We start from the raw sequence: 22,775 nt of genomic DNA, 5'->3' as shown, positions 1-22,775 counted from the left end.
GACAATTATTCAAAAGAAGAGGCTTAACGCTTCTCTAAAAGGTTGTCAGCCACATTTAGCTTTGAGTAAGGTAACATTAAAAATTTTAATGGCAAGGCGTCCATTTCCCCAACAGCACATTAACCTTGCGTTAGTCGCGCTCCGCTGGAACGTCGTTGCTCGCGCACGGTCTGTGAGACCGTGCTTGAATAATCCATAGAAAACACAGGTTAAAATTGAAAACAGCTCATAAATTATAAAAACCTTTATTTATAATGTATTTAGAAAACAGATAAGTGAATAATTTATGAGTAGTTTAAATGTTTTTATATAAATGTAATTGAAATTGATGTGTACTTTAACTTACATTACAAAATTAAAATTTCTATATCCAATATAAATAAAACAGTAAAAGAAAACATTATTTAAAAATACTAATAGAACTTAATAAATAAAACATAATCATAGAATGTTTAAGAATACTGAGTACAGTAACAATATTTTATAGGCTTAGGTAAGTTCAGTGAAGTAAATATAAAAGTTGAAAATTATAAGACTCTGATTTAATCTGATTCATCAGTGATCATGGTTTCTGGTCCATCTAATGGGCAGTTCAGACACAGCTTTAGGCCCGTATGCTCGCTGCAGATGTAGATTTGCGATGAGGCCTTTGCTTAGTTTCTACAAATAAAGAAGGTACCTTTCTCTTATTTTTCCTTAAAGCACCGACAAGTGATAATCTATGCTGATTCTTCAGTTCCCTTCCTAAAGGAATGGAAGTGAACCAGTTGTCCACAGTGACATTTCTTTCTGTCTTAAAATAGGTTGAATTAAACGAAGAACCCATTCAGATGGTGAATTGTTAACTTGATATGGCTCTGGAGGCTGTTTGGCCCAATATATCTCCATATTTAGAGCATAGAAAACTCTAGCGTCCGCCAAGGCAAATATCTTGATACCATATCTGGCTGGCTTCGACTAAATTCGTCACCAATAAAGTCATTTTCACTTGGAACTTCTTGCAGAAGTTTGAAAATTCATTCTTCTTCTTTCGGATCCATTTTCAAAAATTTATATACATAAAATGTTTTTATTTATCGCAAACACTTACAGACACGCACGGTCCATAAGTCCGGAAACACACAAACACAAACAGTCGCGCACGGTCTCGAGTACCGGGGTAGCGGCTACACAGATAGGCGCGCCGGAATGGCAGACCAGGACGTAAACAAAACCCCTCTGTTGCCTACAAGGTAACACCAAACACTGCTTTTACGCCATGAAGTGGGGGAGGGGATTCTAGAACTCCTACAAAAGCAAGTTGCATGTTGCCAACTCCAACAAGAATATCATAAAAAATTCTCGCGTAGCGGAATCAAGGACCGTGCGCGACCAACGCAGGGTTAAGATATTTTATAACTTGTAATAGGCTTCTCTGCCTGAGTTGATATAGCTTGAAACAAACCTAGGCAATTAAGATTACAGATTGTTTTAAAGGTCGAAGTTATCGCTTACTTAACTTGTGCCGAGCTTGAACTTTCAAGCTTATATAGAAACTAGTCGATGTCTAGACAAGTTTAGTGTGTCAAATTTATTCCAAACATAGAAAACTGTGGAAAGGAGTCACATTTTAAGTTTGAGCCTGCGCTTATATTCACAGGTCATTTTAAGTTTAGAAAGCTAGATCTAAAAAAAGAAAACATGGAAGCATATATCACTTTTAACATATTCGAAACTTGGGTTTGTAGGCTTAGTTTCGTAAGCTCTTTGCTGAGTTTGTGTATCTAGGCTCAGAATAAGTTCTAAAAGAGGATTCATTTTACGCTTGTTTCAAGTCCGTGTGTGCTGATTATTTCTAAAATCTCATTGTTTTGTTTTTGACGTGACAACGTCTTAAATTAGGTTGCGGCTCGGAGTCACTCATGAAAAAGTGTAACGCCCGGCAACGTTACGATGCCCGTCCAGTGGGTCCGCCGCACGGGATCCGCACGGGATAAAGCAGATAACTGTGGGTCCGCCGCACGGGATAAAGCAGATAACTATGTTTATTCGTGAAAATGTGGAGTGCTTAGATTCGTCATTTACAACAACTACAACAATAAAGGTAAATAATTGTACACTGATATTTCATTATCGTAAACTATGATTGATTGATTAATTGTTAGATTGACACAAAAGTTGAGAAACTGAGTTTATAGGTTATGTCATACTATTGACAAATGTTGATAGTGTTAAGTAAATTATTAGTTTAAATCACTCTGCAATCAATCGTAATTCAGTCGATTGAGAAGAAACAGCGCGTATTGCTAGTCAAACATTTAAAATAACAAATTATAACCTCTAACCTGTCATAACAGTGCGACCAAACAAACGAACTAAACCGACCAATCACCACGCGCGGAGTTAGAATTTAACTGTGTTTAGCAAGAATTTCAAATTCCAATTTTAGTAAATGTTTTATTCAACTTTACCATTTACAATAACAAATTTTAATTAATTTCAAATTATGTACAATGTTTTAGTAAACAAAATATATTTCTATAGTTAAAATTTGTGCAATTCTTATTTTCATTCAATTCCTTGTTCCTATTGTGCAATTTAATAATATTCATATCAATAAATATTCTACCGAGAAAAAGACGTTGTCACGTAAAATCTTCGCCCGTAAAACCGACTTTACAGGCAACCATAATTTTTTTTTTTAGGAATTACACTTAGTCCTAAAAGGACCTTTGCGCTGCTTCCGGTCTGACATGATATTCTGGATGGGTAGGGTTAGGGGTAGGGGCCGCCTCCTTTCGGAAGAATCGTGGGCATTAACCCTAGTCATGCTTCCTCGGAAGACGGAGAAGCTATATTTGAACCAGCCTCTCAATTAAAGGATGAAAGAGAGCGGAGCCCTTGTGTCTAGGCTAGCTTAACACTTGGGGAACCCCAACAACTCCAACAGTTATCTTCCGCAGTAGACGAGATCTATCAGTGTATCTTTGCACCCTTGAATCTCAACGTTTCCAATTTGTGATGTGTCGCTCCTGAACATCCATTGGGTTGCTCAGGTGTAAGTGACACATCGGTTTTTTCTGTACTTTGTGTAGGTTCAACTTGAAGGTCACCAGCAAGAAGTGAACTCACCTAGAAGTAAAACATTATTAGGAACTTGGACAATGGAATAACAACAGGGGTAACATAATTCATGTTTAACAACACATACAAAAAGCTAAATAACTTACAGATATAAATATATATGTATGTTAAAACTACATTAAATTTATACATTCAATGACAGGTTTATTTCTCTTATTGAAAGTGGATGACATTGGTTTGTTGTTTTTACACACCTAAAAATTTACATCACACTGCACTTCATATATTTAACATGAACTGATTGATGAAGGAAAACACTTATTTAACAAGTTTAACAATTAAGTAATATATTCTCAAATTTAGGTAAATTTTTGAAATCATTTAGACATTATAGGTTTGAATAAGTGTTAATAAAAATGTTTTTATTACAAATTGTATAACAGCATTTTCACGTAGAATACACTGCTTCCATACTTTTAATCATATTCTTCAACACCACTTCTGAAACATTAGAATAAAACAACCTAGCAACATGGTTGAAGATTAAAACGTTTTTTAAATAATCAATATGAGAACTGACTATGCATATTTTTATCTAAATCATGATAGATTTAGATTTAGATTTAACAATTTAGATTTAACAACCCAGTACAAGATTTTACAGGGAACGACATGCTTTATTTCTTTTTATTTCAATTTTTTTTTTAACATTGCAAATTAATATTGAACTATATGTTCATGTCAAATTATTCAAAAATGCAACATTTCAATATTACTTTTTAGATCTCGCTTTGTTTGACAGATTGAGGTTTAAATTGTGGAAAGTGGTGTATGTTTACGGCTTTTGTGCGAAGTGGTCTGTCTGAGATGGCTTGGTTTGGCATAGAAACATAGTCGTCCAAATTGTTGTAATGACGTTATCGATGGCTGTTTTCGACGTAGGCGCCATACGAGTTGTCGGGTTCATGGCCCAAATTAAGTACACTATCCCCTTTGAAGTATGGTCGATGAAAAGTGATAGCCAATTCATAATTATGAATCCTGAACATAGCAATGGTGTCTATCTTAAAATCATGTTCAGAAACAAGAAACCCGTCAGGAAGCAGTTCTTTTGCAATGATCATGAGGTCATCAGATTTATTAATGGTAGACTGTACATTTTGTTGCACAACGGAAAATTCCGCCTTAAGTTCTGAATTTTGTGAGTTTTGTATGTAATTTGTACGTAATTCACATGCACATAGTTTTTTTCTAAATTTTTAAATATGTATTGTTCACTTATATAATTCGATTGATCTCATTGTCTGTTTGGTATCTTAAATGAAATATAAATTCAAGTTAATAAGGTAAAATATGGATTCAAATCTTTGAACATACTAGTTATAGTAACAAATGTGAATTATACAAACCTTTTTCTCTAAGCAAAATCAGTTTGGCATCAGCTGGTTTATTATCCACACCTCTTTATCATATGTTTTCTATTCCGATTAGAATATGCATTTTGCATGTCTTTGAAAACTATTGGCACTTGGGTGATCTTCAGATAAGTTAAGGTTAATGTTGTGAATTGTTTCTTCAGCATTTCATAATACCGTTATAATGGTTGCTGAAAATGATGGACAACCCCCAGCATTAATAAGAGCTGTCCATTCTGTCTATGACTTTTTCGAAGCACCAGTGGTCTGGTTTAGGAGTAAGTATATTTTACTCTGGAGTGAAACTACTAGGCATATCTGCCTTTCTAATTAAGGTGCTGTAGGTAAATAAATTCTTGGCTATAAAGTCAAGAATACTTGTGTTATTAAAACATAAAATTTTGACTGTACTTAATTAAGCCCTACCTCTCATTGTTACTCTGATACTGCAAATTCATAAACTGAAACGGAATCAGAATCAGTGCAGATGAACATGCACTTTTGTGTCAAAGTGTATTTTTAAAGATTTAAGAAATGTTTCAAAAGGCTACAAGATAAAGAGGGTAGGGTATGATAAGCGGACCCGGTTTTTTGTATCGAAGAATGTAATCATCGATACCTAATATTCACATCTCAAATCCTAGACTATCAATCAATATAAAAGTATCTATAGTCCTCAGTAACAATCATGTTTTAAATTAAAATATGAATTTAATATTTACAGTGATCAAACAAATTATTATAACCAAAATTAGAAACACTGAAGATGACCATATTTGCTTCTCTCACAGTTACAATTGTTTCTTTCCCACAAATTTCACATAATGGGTTTTTCGTTACAAGTCCAACATGTTGAAATGACAAAAAACATGGCTTATCATCTTTCAAAGCAATGTTGTGTAGTTTTCTAAAATTGACTGCCATTGTTCATAATCAAATGTTACTTAAATATAAAATTGAAATATTACATAACGAGTGTTATTTGAAAGTGTTTACAGCTGTTGATATGGGTTATTTAAGTTGTTCAAAATAATTCATCAGAATCGATGGTTATGATTAAGTAATATCGTTTGCCAATTTCGATATAAGAAACCGGGACCACTTATCGTACCATACCCTACCTTTAAATTGAGAGTCTCCAGTTTGTAGTCAAGAAACGAAAACTAGATTTAAAGGTTGAAGTTAAATGTTTGTTGCAAAAAAAAAAGGTACTTTGGGATTATACCGACCACACTAGTATGAAGAACACAAAAATAGAAATTTATAGAAACAAACATGATAGAACGAAAAAACAACTCTTCAATTACAAAATTACAAACTTACAAGCATTTCCAGGTATTGTGATCGTTATTGTTGTCGCTGTTATCTTATCTTTCTCGAGAATCCTGATTACGGCAGACCGCGCGCGGCATCACGTGATTTGCACGGTACATAATTGCCTTTCCATTACAATTCAATTTATATTTCTGATTAGCCCCTCTAGAATTTGATATTTTACTGATAGGTACTATCTCGAGGGATGTTTTTCTTTCGTCGACATCAGCGCGGGGCAGCACCGAAGGTGCTGCCAAAGCCCGCGCTGATGGCCGGAGGCACTCGCATTTTGGGTGGCGGAATGTGATCAAGAATAAAAACAAGTTTTTAGTGTTTTTTTATAATAAAGAGTTTAGTTTGGTAAATGTTTGTTTTTGTTGAATTTTTGTGTTTGGAGAAATGTAGAGGTAAAACACGGAAGTACAACAAAGCGATGCACCAGCTGAACGGGGCGGCGAGACTCTGCAATCACGTTATCTACTAGACGCTCGACTTTGACCTCTGTCTGAGGATGGGGAGGGGTTTGCGATAAGACAATTCCTGTTTTATATTGACGAAATATTGTTTTTTACGCTAATCTAGTAATCAGTAGAAACGAAATGTGAAATAACGATTCATGTCTGGGTGTGGTCGGTATAATCCCAAAGTACCAAAAAAAATGTCAAATCAAACACAAAATTTAAACAACACGAGAAGACATTTAACACTCTAAATTTGATTTAATGAATATATTATCATGTAGCTTAACGGAACCAAACCAAGTATAACTCTAATAAATGTATGTAGTTTTGACATCATTTGTTAAAGAAATACCATTACAGATTGGCTATAATTTTTTTCTTTGTTTTGTATGGATATAAAAATATATGTAGGCTACAAGTGTTATTATTGTTTGGTACTTACGTATTATATCGACCACACTATTATTATTTTAAAACATCAACACATTTGGTAATTTAGAAGCATTGTTGTTGTTAAGGTAACTGCTCACAATAGATGTCCGGTGTTAACTTATCGCAATACCTGTCCCTTCTCTCCTGGTCAAGGTTCAGCGACCGGCCGCTCCAGCGATAACGGCCAGTGCATGTTTCACTGTGCATCGCGTCGATTGTAACTAATTGTTGTGTGTACTTGTTGGTTATTGTCGTCTGTGTTATCAGTGCATTGTTGAAATGGGTAGCCGAATTAAAATTTGGGACTTGCCTAGCAGTGAAGAGGGGGCAATAAGGTTTTTGCAGGACAAAGAGTTGCTACCTAAATGTAAAAAGTGCGTAAACGGACATGAAATGACATTATAGTCTTTGGATAACGGTGACCATTTTGGAAGTGACCACTAGACCGTGTTTGAAAAAAGTCGGTTTGCGTGTAGGCACTTGGTTCAGTAACAGTAAAATTCCATTCGTTACTGCTGTTCGTTTTATTTACTCATGGGTTTATGAACTAACGTCTATCAGTTGGTGCGAGGGTGAGTTGGAAATGGCTGACAAAACAGTTATTGACTGGAACAATTATATCCGTGAGGTTTGCGTATTTTCTATTGAGAAAAAGCACAGTGGACAAATTGGAGGAGTCGGCTGTATTGTTAAAATAGATGAAAGTGTGTTTACCAAGCGGAAGAATAATGCAGGACGTGTTTTACCGCAACAATGTGTGTTTGGTGGCCTGTGCCGAGAAACCGGTGACAAGTTTTTAGTTAGGGTCCCAAATCAAGGAACAAAAACACTAATGGAACAAATCCAACTCCACATCAAACCAGGAACACCAATTATGTCGGACTGTTGGAAGGGTTATAAGACAGCCAAGTTAGAGGAGGCTGGTTTTCAACATTTCACCGTCAATCATCGGTATAATTTTGTTGACCCTGAAACCGGCGCAAACACTCAACAAGTTGAGAGGATGTGGGGATCGGCTAAATGGAGGAATAAACGACAAAGAGGCACTGCCAGACAACACTTTGATTCCTATCTAGCCGAATACATATGGCGATTGTCTGTGGCGGCCGAAGGCGGGGATCCATTCTGCTTGCTCTGCGCTGACATCGCAGCATTTTGGGTGGCGGAGTGTGATCAAGAATAAAAACAAGTTATTCTTGTGTGTTTTAAGTTTTGTGTGTTTTTTCAATAAAGAGTTTAGTTTTTGTTTGGTAATGTTTTTTTGTTGAATTTTTGTGTTTGGAGAAATTTAGGGGTGTGGTCGATATAATACGTAAGTACCTATTGTTTTCTATAATACTGTAATTGCCTATATTTATTTGACATATAAAAGTATAAGTTCATTATAATACACTCTTTAAAACCTATAGCGTAATTCGGTTCGACATAATTGTTCTAAATTAATTCAAATAAAGTAAAGTCATGTGTATGGTATTTGAGTAATAGCCACAAGTAAAATGATGATGTGTTATAGCCTACATGTGTTATTAGTATCACAAGGTACTGGACATGTTTATCCTTCAAAGTAGTAAAAAGTAACTAATCGTTATACAGTTTTGTTTGTTACATATTATAAATATACATAGCCTAGAGGTAATTATTTTTATTCATCATTAAATTACTTTTCATGATAGCCTATAACAACAGCTGAATTGTACTTATAATTTGAAATAATTATAACATGATTTGGTTCGTCATTTTGTTTTCAGACATTTTAGATAATCATGAGTATCAATTGTTGTGGTGGCCACTTAATATACTTCAGCTAAAGTAACTAAAGTTTGCATACTATTTCCTTTAGTTTCTATACCATCAACAATCTATATTTTAATTTCCTAAAGGTTTTTCAGGCAGTCACAAACCATAGCCTGTATTGCACAAAAATTAGTAACATGTTTGAAATTAGGAATTTAGGTTATCCCAAGTCAGTCAATCTAAATGACTGCAAGGGATTCTGGATGGAAGGGGAATCAACCTATGGAGGAGTAGGCCTATGATGAGGGGATAACAGGGGTGTCAATATTTATTCTCTTCTGGCCTGTGTATTTTGTTATTTAAATATAACAAAATACACCCTGTTTCCTGATTGGTCATATTTTACTGTGTAGTTAATATCAAGAGGAAGACGTGGTTATTGTGTCTGTTGTTTTATATGTCTATAACAATGGTGGGGTTTTGCCTTTGGTGTAGTTGTATTAGGTTTTTGATCGTGTAAGGATATGAAAGATTATTGTTTTCAGTTGTCAAGGAAACATAATGTTATCACACAATACGGTTACTATGGTGGCCATTGTATACTTAATACATTTCTTTAGTTGCTTTATACGTTGTGTGAGTATTTTTTACTTTGAATTATGGATTTTGGAAGGAATCAAAAGACGTTCACAGGAATAGTGAAAAACGGAAATTGCAGAATGAAGGAACTAGTTTAATGTCATGTGGTCCTTTAATCACAAGAAGTCCCCAAAGCTTTAAATTATTCAAGTTCCTGTTTACTTTTCTGTAAATAAATTCTATTTACAATGTATTGGAAAATGTGTCTCTACATTATTCCACTCAGTATACTAAGCCTATAAAATGTAATAGTTCTTTGTTTCATTAAAAAATTATTCTTTTAACATTTTAAAAATTATTTATTGTATGTCATAAAAATAACAAAACAGCAAATAAAATATACATAGCCAAAGTATAAATGTAATAGTAAAAAACCATGTTCAAGCAAAATATTTTTATTTATACTCATAAGCTTTTTTATGAGGCAATGGATAGAGAGATCTGGAGGCAGTGTGTTGGCGAGGCAAAGTACCACCTTGGGTACCAAGAGCCACGGCAGTAAGTAAGTAAGTAAGGTTTTTTATGTAATTTTCATTGTACCTTATGTATAAATAACTCCTCACATACACCATGCATTTTGTTCTGGGAGAAAGTTGAGCTGGGAATGAACTTTATTTCTGATCTCTGAAATGAACCTATTTATTTTATATTACAAGGTTCGGTACTTTGGGATTATACCGACCACACCAGTATGAAGAACACAAAAATAGAAATTTATAGAAACAAACATGATAGAACGAAAAAACAACTCTTCAATTACAAAATTACAAACTTACAAGCATTTCCAGGTATTGTGATCGGTATTGTTGTCGCTGTTATCTTATCTTTCTCGAGAATCCTGATTACGGCAGGCCGCGCGGCATCACGTGATTTGCACGGTACATAATTACCTTTCCATTACAATTCAATTTATATTTCTGATTAGCCCCTCTAGAATTTGATATTTTACTGATAGGTACTATCTCGAGGGATGTTTTTCTTTCGTCGACATCAGCGCGGGGCAGCACCGAAGGTGCTGCCGAAGCCCGCGCTGATGGCCGGAGGCACTCGCATTTTGGGTGGCGGAATGTGATCAAGAATAAAAACAAGTTTTGAGTGTTTTTTAAATAAAGAGTTTAGTTTGGTAAATGTTTGTTTTTGTTGAATTTTTGTGTTTGGAGAAATGTAGAGGTAAAACACGGAAGTACAACAAAGCGATGCACCAGCTGAACGGGCGGCGAGACTCTGCAATCACGTTATCTACTAGACGCTCGACTTTGACCTCTGTCTGAGGATGGGGAGGGGTTTGCGATAAGACAATTCCTGTTTTATATTGACGAAATATTGTTCTACGCTAATCTAGTAATCAGTAGAAACGAAATGTGAAATAACGATTCATGTCTGGGTGTGGTCGGTATAATCCCAAAGTACCCAAGGTTCAATTATAACTGCTAAATAATAGTGGAAGCAATTGCCCAATTCTTTCTGAGGAATAAGCAAATGTAAACATTATTAACTCTCTGATGACCAAGCTGATGCTCCTGGTTAGTATATTATCTGTTTTAAATTTAGTATAGTAGTGTTAAGTGTGATGAGAAAAATCTTCCATCATAGAGCCAAATTCATTGTGAATTAAGCTAATGTAAATATTCCCAACCATATTTATATCTGTTAACACTCCAGAGAAGGTGGTAGAGTACACTTATTCACAGTGTTAGTAGTTGTTTTGGTGGCCAATTCTCAATCACAGAGTGATCTACTAACTTTAATATGGATTTGGTTAATCAAAGACTATTCCCTCCTAGATAGTGGTAAGGTTTGTTTCCTGGATCAACTATCGTGTTGTTTGTCAGTCAAAAACCCCCAGATAATTATGCAGCGGGAATAGAAGAGCTACCTAGCATGTTGAACTAGTCATGTAGGATATAACTATGAAGCTGATGAGAGGTGGCTTACGAGATTTGAACTGGCTTACTGGGGTTGGGACTGTTATGAATAGGAGGATTGGCAGTGGACAAGATCTATAAAACTCTGATCTGTTTTATCTTATATCCAGAGAGTCTATATTACTAACTACCAGGAGCTATACGGGTAGTAGTTGTCACTGACATTGTTCTGTACAGTTGAACAAACAATGTTTCATACATGAACTCTATTTACCCCCAAAGGGGGACAGTATTCAGCAGCAGAGTAGATTAAGGTCTTATCTGATTCACTTTCAGGTTAGTCAGAAGCAATGTCATTTGTGTCAAATATTCTATAATACAGTTAATTAAACAATATTTTATTGTTAGTTCTATTTCTTTAAGCTTAGTTTATTTATAAATTCCTTGCTTTGTCAGAGACTGTGGTAGAGCCGAACCGGAAGGAGTACCACTGGTATCACCAGAAGTTCCGCAGGGTGCCTACTGTGGACCAGTGCTACGATGATGATCCAGTCTGCAAGTGGGAGGCGATGCAGCAGTTCCACCGAGATCAGTATGTGTGCCATATTTTAGTTAAGCTTATTTTAGTTTTGGCAAATTTTCATTAAAGAATTACCCCAGTTTGAAAGAATTTTAGTAAATGTAAGACTTAATTTACATGGATAGTTCCATGTGAATTGTTATGAATTTACATAATTTTGTTCTTTAGCACAAGAATTAGTATAGTTTTTTACTTAGGCTATACACAGCATGCACATTACTATGGCATCCTCTTTACAAATCTTCTGTGATTAAACATCACTCTTTGTGAATCAATGAGTTGTAGTAGCAGTAAGAAGTTGACATAGAGATAGAGATGTGTAGAAATTCAGTACAGATTATCAGGACGTGCAGCTAAGACCAATATCTGCTCAATCAGCAGCTGTAAACGTAGACGCTCAAACAGTAATACAATGGTTGGAAGCAACAATCATAATTGTTGCTATCTAAAGAAGTAAAACAAACCATATTTATGAAGAATATTTTTTACATATTTACAGCTGATGTGTTATAATCTCATGTTCTATTTTTATATGCTAAAGTTATGGTAATGAATTATCAGGTTAACGTATAATTTCCATTTTATGTGCTACAAGTAATGTATTTATAAAGACAGACTATATAAAGTCACGCATTTTCTAAAACTGGAATAAATGTAGGATATTTTGTTGATCTTGGAATTTTTTTGATTTATTCACGTAATCTTTTCTAGATAAACCCTTGCCCTCTTTTAATATTTACAACCAATTGTTATAATTTTGACTTAAAACAAAATTTGATACATTCACATTATGGTCAGGATTATGCATTATACTATTTCCTAGTTTATTGTGTACAAAACAACATAGATACATAATAAAAAGGTAGACACGTATTATATGAGAGCTATTCTGGATGTAAGGAACCTTTCCACCAGGTGTGCTATTGCTTGGTACCGCAGTTAGCGTCCAGCCATGCCAATGGGAACAACACCACACTGCCCGGTTTTTTAAATATTAAAATTTTAAATGTGTGCTGCAATAAAAAATCTCACCAGTTGTGAAAGTGCAGTCTGTGATTCGTTTGTTGGTAAAAAAATTCAAACCAATAAAAATTCATCAGGAACTGTGTGAAGTGTACTGACTGAAGTTGTGTCTGGAAGTGGTGCATTCAGTTTAAAAATTGAAGAACAATAATGTTCATGATCAAGACAAGAGTGGACGTCTGAGCATTGTGACTGAAGATCTGGTCGCCAAAGTTGACGAAAAGATTCATGAAAACGGCCGTTTCACAATAACTGAACTTTCTCTATGTTTCCCACAAGTTTAACGGACTTAATTGTTTAAAATTGTTGTACAGAAACTATTTGTTTTTCTAAAGAATATTCCTGATGGAGCAGAGTCCTGACGATCTCTCTCACATGCTATAAACATCTCACTTCAAACATCTACAACATTAAAATTAACACCTATATTACCTTGGAAATAATTGTTTACTGTTTAAGCAGTATTCACCTCTATGTATTCCAGTAAAAGAATACTAGTTTATGTGTTATTGTGGATTGTGGTAATCAACAATGTGGAGAAAACATGATTTTATTATGTTTAAAATTTGGGCTCTCTCCACTGTAACTCATAATTATTCCAAAAGTAATAACAGTAAAAACAGTTCTTGTACAACATGTGTTGTATGTCTCTAAAAGAACTACATACCAAGAATTGAGAGTTCTAAGTTAATAGTAATAGGCGTAATTAATTAAAAAAAAGAAAAGAAAAAACAAAAAGAAAAGAAAAAAAGAAAGAAAGAAATTCTTTGAAAAAAAGAAAAGAAACCTTCTTTCTTTTTTTTGAGAAAAAAGAATTTTTGTGTAAATCCTTATGAAATCGGTTATTGGTTGTTATTTTGAGATTTTGAAAATACGTACTGGTTATGAATACTGATTAGATTCGTGGTCATTCACTTTTACACCATCCCACAAATAGAAGATATTTCAAAAGAGTTTTGGTTGATAACAACGAGTGAGAATTGGCTGCTTCATGGGCCGGGACTACATTCTTTGTCTTCAGGCGACAATTGTGGCCGAGCGTCATCGTTACCCAAATTTTTTATGCTTTAATAGAGAAAAGGTAACTTCTAGGATATCAATTAAATGAATTAATTGGGATTAAAAAGTGGTATGTGTTAATCTTTTATAAACAAAACATAGAATACAATGGGTCAGCTGGGTCATGTATATGGATAAGTCAATAATTGTACAAATAATTATTATTGAATGTGATTTCAAATACATTATAAAATGCTTATTCTTAAATGTAGGGTACTCGTTCAGTTGTTATTATTTTATAAATCAATAGTTAATAAGATAGTATGACGATACTTTTATTGTTGAAGCTTGTATTATTGAATTAACATATTATTTTTTTAACGAATTTCTTAAATACAAGTGTATATGATATTAAAGGTTTTGTTTGTTATGTACAATGGAGAGTAGAGTTGAATTTAGTTGCGGCGATTTTTGATATGAAGCATTGATTTAATATGAATTGTCAGTTAGTTCTGTAAACACAGTCAGTCTGTACATATTCTGTCAAATCACATAATTTGTTTATTTTTATGAATTTGAAAATTCAAATGAAACATAATATCGGGAAGTAAGGTAAAACAAATTAGTTAAACTCTTCATTGATATAAACAATGTTATAGTTATTTGTTGTAGTTTTGCTAGGCTAGTGGATTAAATGTTTCGGTGAATATATTGAAATCTTAGATGATTTGATTTCTGGATCAACAGCTTGCTTATGGAATTAATAAATTAATATTTTACTGTGCCGAATGAAGGATAATCTTTAATGAAGTATAGTATATCAATTTAAGTTCAGTTACAAAGTTTACTAATTACTTTCCCAATTCCATAAAAACTTTTATTAAGGTTATATATAGTAGTATGAATGAACAAATACATATTCTCATAAAAACAATGATTAAAAAATCTATTTAGATTAAATGTTGTAAAAGTTATCTATGGAACTGTAAAAAGTGTGAAATGTACAATTTTTAGCTAGCAAACCAGCTTGAAAAAATTTTAAAATGTGGCAAATTTTTACCAAAATAATTTTATGTTTATTACATGAAATGATAGTTAGCTTTTTATGACAGTTCATATGAGTTATTGTATTCTTATTCATAGAAAAATAATTTAAAACAAGCTTTTCTGTTTTTTTAGTCTTGTGGACTCTGCCATTCTACAGATTCTCAGGCAAAGGTTTGAGCACTGCATGGTGTATGAGGCACCCAACAAGGAGAAGTGTGAACCACTGCATGAAACATATGAGCAGTGTGCAGCTGACTGGTTCTCTAAGTGTGAGTGTTGTTCCACTCCAGTTGCCTTAATACTACATAGAAACTTATCTATAATCTATACAAATCACATAGTCTACAGTAAAACAGGGTAGTTACCTGACCGCGAATAAGCCGGGAATTTAACGTATCGGAAATCTCCCTGTATAACTGAGAAAGTCTCTTAAACAATGTTTTTTTCTCTAAAGACAAGAAATATGTCAACAGTTCCTTGAATCAGGAATTGATTAATCCCAAACATCGTACTTTATACGTGATGCGTGAAACTATGAAGAATGAAGAAGTGTGTGATCATTGATGTGTTGTGACTCTTACCTGATGCTTGTTGCTTCCATTAGTATATTGGAGTTTATCTTGGTTAGTCCTACCCACCTATCGCATGAGCTTCCATAGACGCAACAATACCTTGAATGATCGTTTCAGTTTTGTCTGTGAATGATTGCAGTTCACTATAGTCTGAGTGGTTAATAGATTACGTATGTTATAACCAACAAGTGCTGACGATCGGATGGTCGAAGTCCCCACAAACGTCAGTTTTTCGTTGTGAGAGCAGCATTGGTTAGTCGATGGCTGGTGGAAATCACCATCATTTCTCTGATAACTAATTGTCTGAACAACTCTGTTAGAGACATGACAATCGGTTGCATAATTCAAATTGTTCAAATATAACAATTCGTCAAATCAAACGTTATGTTAGGAGCCTTATGTCATATTGTAAACAATAACTACAATCTAATAAACACTATGATAAACCACAGCCTTTCACGTATATATTTATTTTGTAGTTGTGTTTTCGTGATAGTGTAATTCTATGCTTGTATTATCTTACAGTAAACACAAAATAATTAAGAACCAGTAATTGATTCCATTTATTATGCTCATATTCCGGGAAAACTGTTCAAGGCTCTATTCAGTATCAGTGTATACGTATTCTACAGATAGGGAATAAACCGCATGTTGGTAACTTCTGTAGTAGATAACTTTCTGATGTATTCTTCATATACCGGGCGAGGCAGACCACCCGTGCAGTATGTATAGCGGGAAAACAGTTTGGTGTATTGACATAAAATAAAGTGCTTCTCCATAAAACACCCATGGGGGAGTCCATTGAAAATATCTTCATAAAAATCTATGTACAGAGTGTTTCAAAATAAAGAGTCGAATGTTCGAATCTACAAGTTTTTAAATGTAAGCATAAAGCAAATCATAAATAATTTTAAAAGTCTTGTTAAAAGAAACTCATTGGTGAAAACAGAATTCACTTATCAAAATCCCTTTCAAATAGAGGCTGTTTTTTTGAAAAATGTTGAAATTTACGGAACACTCTGTATTTTTTTCCTGTTTTATTTAAAAAAATTTTGATTCTTAGTTCTTGCTCACGAGAAACTTAGCTTCATTCTGATATCCACATCACTACTTTTAAAAGTATTTTGGTGTTTACCCCCAACTCAAATTTTGAAAAATTCAAAATTCATATAAATCAAAATTTTTAAATTGCAACATGTATAATGTTGTATATTATTTTAAAGGCCTTGTTAAGATTAACAAAGTTTTTATTTAATATTTTTTGTATCTCAATGGTTTTCTAAAAGTAAGTAGAAATCTGTTTTTTCACTTTTTTCCAATGTTTTATAGTCATATCGTAGCCATTCATAATTTGTACTACTTAAAAAATATTTACATTATAAGAAAAAAATGTTAATAGTAAAGTATTATTAAAAAGAATTACATCTAAGGTTTCAGTGAAACAAAATACATTGTAAAAATAGCGATTTTACTTCTTATTTCACTAAATTACAGGGTGCTCAAACTGCAAGCCAGTATTTTCTACACAGCTCTACTCTGGAACTGAAGCCATTTACATCTCTTAACACCTCTTGGACACTGATCAAATTTACAGCATTACTGATTCGCTGCATCATAACTTTGACTGTTTTCGATTGTGTAGTGTACACTAAATATGTTAACGTACCTCACAGGTAGAAATCCAGGCATGTCAAATCAGGAGATTTTGGAGGATAGTTTAGTAGACAACCTCTTCCGATCCATCTTCTAGGATATTGTTTATTGAGAGTTTGTATAACGTTATTGGCATAATTAGGTACTGTCCCATTGTGCATGAACCACATATTTTCAAAGTCTCCATCAGCTAAATCTATCATTAAGTTAGGCAGGTGATTAATCAAAAAGTTGTTGTGAGAATGCAACAAGATGTTCTGCGAAGAAGTAGAGGGCTACAATTTTGCTACCAACATTACCACACCAGGTGTTCAAAGTCAAGTACCTCTGATTATCAACCTCCCGCATCCAGTGTGGGTTCTCAAATGCCCAATACCTCATGTTATGGTGGTTCACCTTGCCGTTGCTGCAAAGAGTTACCTCATCACACCACAGTACATTACGAAAGAAATGTTTATTTTGTTGACACATATTTCTTTAGCCTACAAACAAAATTTATTCTATGAAGGTAGTTACCACCTTTTGGTGTAGCGATAACCCATATGAATGCATTTTATTGTCTTTCAAGATCCTCAACACTGACCTTTGGCTCGCACCCTGATCAAGAGCAACTCTCCTGGAAGAGTCAGTTGGATTAAGTTGAACAGCTGCCAAGACTTCTGGTACTCTATCACTTCTTACAGGCCTAGCCAGTTTCTTTCCTTTATTTTTGTTTGGTTATGTCTGTCCTTTTTCACACACACGACAAGCAAATTTTTAAAAGGCTGTTCACGATGAGGTTCTCTATCTGGACAGTGTTCAGAGTAGAGATACGCTGCAGCTGAGTAGTTCTGAAAACATTCATCTAACACCACTGAATCTGAATCTGAAGGTCATAACCTATATGTTGACAACTATTACACCTCTGTCGAACTTGACAATTTGATGTTGTCAAATTAAACACATCTCGCTGGTACTATGATGAAGAACTGCAAAGGTTTACCAAAAAACCTCTTAAAACAAAGAATTTGTAAGGGTGAAATGGTGTGTTCATAAAACAATAAAGGCATGGTTCTTACTAAATCGAAAGATAAGAAAGAAGTACACCTGCCTGCTCTCCACATTCCATAGGCCTGAATATGTTGTGCTTGAACCTAAAAAAGCCGGTGGACCACAAATCTTGAAACTCTTAGTTGTCGTTGACAACAATAATAAAGAAAAAGTTTGAATTGATCATTCAGATCAAATGTCCATTCTACAGCACTGCAGTGCGAAATACAATGTGGTGGTTCCACAAAGTAGGAGAGAAACTTCCTTTTAAGACTTCAGTAGCTAACAGTTGGTTAGCCTACAATAGTTCCTGAACTAAGACAAATCGTAATGCCCTGAAAAAAAAACCACTTGGTCTCAATTAGTCAGTTCAAAGAGGAATTGGCTTGTGCATTGATGGGGGTACTAAAAGAACCGGTTATTACGAGAGTAACAGTAACTGATCTCTATTATCTGACGTCACCTCCTTTTGTTAGAGAAGGAGCTAAAAAACGCAGAACAAGGCCACTGTGCAAAAGATTCTACAAAAGAGTGTCTGAAGAAAAAGGACGTAATGTGGTAAGAAATATAACATAGGTAGCCACATTTTGTAATGAATGTACCGAAAAAAACCATTTTTTTGTGTCAGAAATGTTTTAGAGACATGTATTTGTTAATTTTATAAAATTAAGTAAAATAAAAAGTGTAATAAATTGATTGAAAACATGTCAGTGTTACTTTTTGTATTATTAAATAACATAACCCAGTTTATATGTTAATATATACACAACCTGTCGGGTAAACTGGCCTGACAAATTGCGTCCATATTGTCCAATCTTTCATTCTTAATTAATCAGCTGAAAAAACACTTTATGACGAAAAACAACATTCTGTGAAATGTTCTATTCTTTCTAGCTTAAGTAGTTTCATGGTGATAAAGAGTGTAATACTAGTAGGAAGCTAAGAAGAATGGTTACCAGCTGCATAGTGATGCTGTCGGGTAACTTCACCCCTCTAGCTATGACCATGGGTGTTGTGTAAGTTGGCCTGACGTGGCAGCTAAAGTGTTAAAAATGTGGAAAACAATTAAAAGAACCCTGCCTCATATTTCCTTACAAACTATCTTAGTAATATGTTAAAAAATTTTATGGTCCCCATATTTACAGCAGCACTCAATGTAAACACTCCTCCTTTATTATACAATATAAATAGTGTTTTTGTGTGCAAAAGCGTTTATTGCAACACCGCCCTATAAGATCCGTTTATCATTCAACTATGTTTTAAAACAAACTTTTCTCAAATCAATCTCACCCCATAGCAAAAGAAGTCTTTGTGGAATATTTAATAACAGTCTAAGAATTTTAATGCCTGAGGTCAAATAAAGGTAAATGATTATTTTTTTAAACAAATTTTTTAATTTTACTTCATAATTTTTATTCATAAACAGATAATAATTTAGATTCAAACTCAATACCTTCAGTTTGGAGTTCAATGGCCACAGTGCCACTAAAATACCCTGGAAAAATTACACGAGAAATAGATTTCTGCTTATTTTTTTAAAACTATTAGAGATATAAAAAGATTAAATACGCACTTTATTCCTCTTAACAAGACCTTAAAAATTATGTACAACACTGTGCATGTTGCTATTTAAAAATTTTGACTTACATGGAATTTTTCAACATTTGAGTTGAACATATCAGAATGAAGCTGAGTTTCTCATGAACAAGAAATCGTAATCAGAATAAACAAAACTGCAACGGATAAAAATACAGAGTGTTTTGTAATTTTAACTTTTATCAAAAAAAACTACCACCATTTTGAAAAGGATTGAGATAAGTAAATTCTGTTTTCGCCATTGAGTTCCTTTTAACTTGACCTTTAAAATTATTTATGATTTGATGTATGCTTACATTAAAAAATGTTTAAGTTTTAATTGTTTACTTTAAATTATATTTTACAAAAAAATCTTTGTTTACTTTACTTATTAAAAACTTAATACTTTACTTTAAATATTTGTTCACTTTTCACACTATAGAATGTATAAAAACACTTCCAAAAATAAAAGGACTAATTATTGCTTCATCAGAAACCAATAGCTTACACCCACTAACATAGAACTCTTTGCTTGTATAGAAATGAAGCTTCAGGCATTATTTCAAGTCTTTGTTTTCGAGATATCATACGGACAGACAGATAGAAATTAAATTTTCCCAGCGAGTGAAAGGCTTTGTTGGCACTCACCCAGTTAGACATTTGGCTTGCATCTATTCTAGGAAGTTGTAGTTTTGGTTTCATAGGATCTGCTGATTCTGTTTTAGAGTGAATTCAGCTATGTAAGCAAAGAAAGTGTTCTACAAATTTGGCAGAATTGTCAATCATTCATTCGTTATTTATTGTAATACAGATTTAAGATTGAAAAAATATTTTAGACATTCTTTTCTTTCACTGTTTATTAAATTCCAGATGATATTGCTTTTGTTGTTAGCAAAGTCTATAAAGTGTTTATTTAAATTTTACCCTACAGCTCTGATTTTCTTGTTATAATATCCTTTTATTCTTTTTACTATAACCTCCTTCTCTTTGCTGTCTCCTGGCATTTAGTTTTTGAGCTGTGCATAAAAAAAAGTACCTTCTGGGTGTTTTTTCTTCATTGTCATAGTAAACTCCTATTTTTATATTCTTTCATGGGGAGATAGCGAAACATAGAGATAATGAAACTAAAGAGAGTAGAAACATCCCTGGTTATAAGTAAAATTCAGGAGTATCATTTGAAGTAGGCTTTCATATCATGCAAGGACTACACCAGGAGTATCTGAAAACTCAGGTCCCTACACATCTTAATATTATATTAGACCTGCCTCTTCTACTAGGTTGGTAATTATTTAAGTTAATCTGATATGTGAGTTGGTTAAATGAAGGAAAGAGTTCAAGATGAAGGTATGAATATGGAAGGAATTGGAGGGAGATTTGTGTAAAGCAAACCCAAGGATGCTGTAAACTACTGTACTAAGTAATGATTATGATATTTAATAACCCAGATTAGGTTAAGTGCCAATGAGTTTAAATTAGAGATTTTGCTGCATTCACTTAAATGTTTCTTTGTTTGAATTTCTAGATGGAGATTTAGGCTGGAAGCTTAGTGCAGAAAAAGCGTACTTCAAGCAGAAGCATAGAATGATTTGGGAGCGTCGCCATGGAAAAATTGGCACTGGAATGGTTGGTAATCGGCCTGAAGGCGTAAATGTAGAAGAATCAACAGTGAACGATGAATAAACAAAATCACATTCACCAATTTCTACTGTGAGACAAAAAAGATGTCCTCTTTAATTGTGTTGCTTTTGGTTCAGTCTTGCGTAAAGGATCATTCTAACAAAAAATTGACATTGGTTTGACCTTTGTGAAGAAATTTCTTTAATTATTTGTGTCTCGAGGTAGAATTTGGTGCTCAAGGAAGAGTAGTCGTAATAATATAACTCATTGTACATAAAACATTATTGTTTGGATTAATGTGTTTAATTAATTTCATTAGCACCTTATTGTATTTATACTGCTCCTTTCCATGCATATAAAAGTTTGTAAATGGGTTTGTAGACATGGACAGTTTAGGCAGAAAGAATATATTCATCTTCTCAATGCATTTAACTACCCCCATCTAATAATTTATACCACCATTTATAAAACTAAACCTAAGAGAGCTAATCCAGCATATCACGGAAGAGGTTCAAAGAATACCTCCCAGTGTACGAGGTGTGTTCAGAAAGTAAGTACCGTTTCGTACTTAATCGTGTTCCACGCCTGCGCACTAGTCGTCCTTGTTCACTAGCTTTCGACTCATGACAAATTTAGTTGTTCTACGTTGTGTCTTCAGTTTTCTCTAAACATTTAAAATGTTTAAGACGATTGGTGATCCCGCCGATTGTGAGATTCGTTCTGTAATAAGATTTTTTAACCCAAGGAATGTGAAATCTGCTGAAATTTATTGTCAACTTCAAGAATTTTTGAGGAAGACCTGATGAGTGAAGGAATGGTGAGAAAGTGAGTTAGAATGTTCAATGGCGGTCGAACAAATGTGCATGATGAGAATTGGAGCGGTAGGCCTTCTCTCGTCACCGATGATCTGGTAAGGGCAGTTGACGAAAACATCCAAGAGAACAGACGTTTCACTATGACAACACTATCCAACAAATTTCACGCATTCCTTTGTACGAAATTGTTACAGACCGCTTAGGTTATCGCAAGTTGTGTTCCCGATGGGTTCCAAAATTGCTCACTGATGTGCACAAAACCAAGAGACTCGGAAGTGCTTTAACTTTTCTCACATGGTACAGTGATGATGGTGAGGATGTTTTAAACAATATTGTGAGAGGTAATAAAACTTGGGTCCGTCATGTCACACCGGAATCCAAACAGCGGTCAATGGAGTGGCGACACACGCAATCCCCGAGGAAACAAAAATTGAAGACGACAATGTCTGCACAAAAAATCATGTCTACTGTCTTTTGGGATCAGAAAGGTGTTTTGCTGATTGATTTTCTCCCAAAAGGTGAATCCATTAATGCGGCAAGGGTACTGCAAAATCTTAAAAAAAAGGTGGGGAATTCAAAACAAACAGAGAGGAATGCTCAGTAACGGAATTGTTTTGCTCCATGAAAATGCTTGGGCCAATACCACTGGTGAAACTCAAACGTTGGGAGCAGTTCGATCACCCGCCCTACAGCCTGGACACTGTCTGACAACCACTTGTTCCTGCACATGAAGCGTGAGCTAGGAAACTATGTTGAAAAATAGTTAAAGGTTTGAGCTTTCATGTACAAATAAAATTGTGTAGAAAAAAATTGTTTCACTTGTTTTTTTTTTTTTAACGGTGCTTACTTTCTAAACACGCCTTGTATTAGAAAATAATGTTAAAAGATTTTACAACAGAGTGGCACACTGCCAAACAACACATGGACACCACTTTAAGGACT

General features: G+C 34.2%; 1 protein-coding gene across 1 annotated transcript; it reads left to right on the top strand.

The window, feature by feature from the left end:
• Positions 1-4,555: 4,555 nt before the first annotated feature.
• On the top strand, positions 4,556-21,311 carry LOC124354315 (NADH dehydrogenase [ubiquinone] 1 beta subcomplex subunit 10-like). Its single transcript, XM_046804672.1, has 4 exons — positions 4,556-4,756; positions 11,380-11,515; positions 14,705-14,841; positions 20,924-21,311. Exons 1-4 carry the CDS (start codon positions 4,663-4,665, stop codon positions 21,079-21,081), a joined length of 525 nt encoding a protein of 174 aa, XP_046660628.1. The 5' UTR covers positions 4,556-4,662; the 3' UTR covers positions 21,082-21,311.
• The last annotated feature ends 1,464 nt before the right edge of the window (positions 21,312-22,775 follow it).

Source organism: Homalodisca vitripennis, chromosome 2 (genome assembly GCF_021130785.1).
Source record: "Homalodisca vitripennis isolate AUS2020 chromosome 2, UT_GWSS_2.1, whole genome shotgun sequence".
Classification (NCBI taxonomy): domain Eukaryota; kingdom Metazoa; phylum Arthropoda; class Insecta; order Hemiptera; family Cicadellidae; genus Homalodisca; species Homalodisca vitripennis.
This window is presented reverse-complemented; position numbering and strand designations above follow the sequence as displayed.

Bases quoted from the DNA above. Each gene is read 5' to 3' on its own strand.
- LOC124354315 (XM_046804672.1), top strand. From the start codon at position 4,663: ATGGTTGCTGAAAATGATGGACAACCCCCAGCATTAATAAGAGCTGTC. The intron at 11,516-14,704 runs GTATGTGTGCCA...CTGTTTTTTTAG, and splicing joins CAGCAGTTCCACCGAGATCA to TCTTGTGGACTCTGCCATTC. The intron at 14,842-20,923 runs GTGAGTGTTGTT...TTGAATTTCTAG, and splicing joins AGCTGACTGGTTCTCTAAGT to ATGGAGATTTAGGCTGGAAG.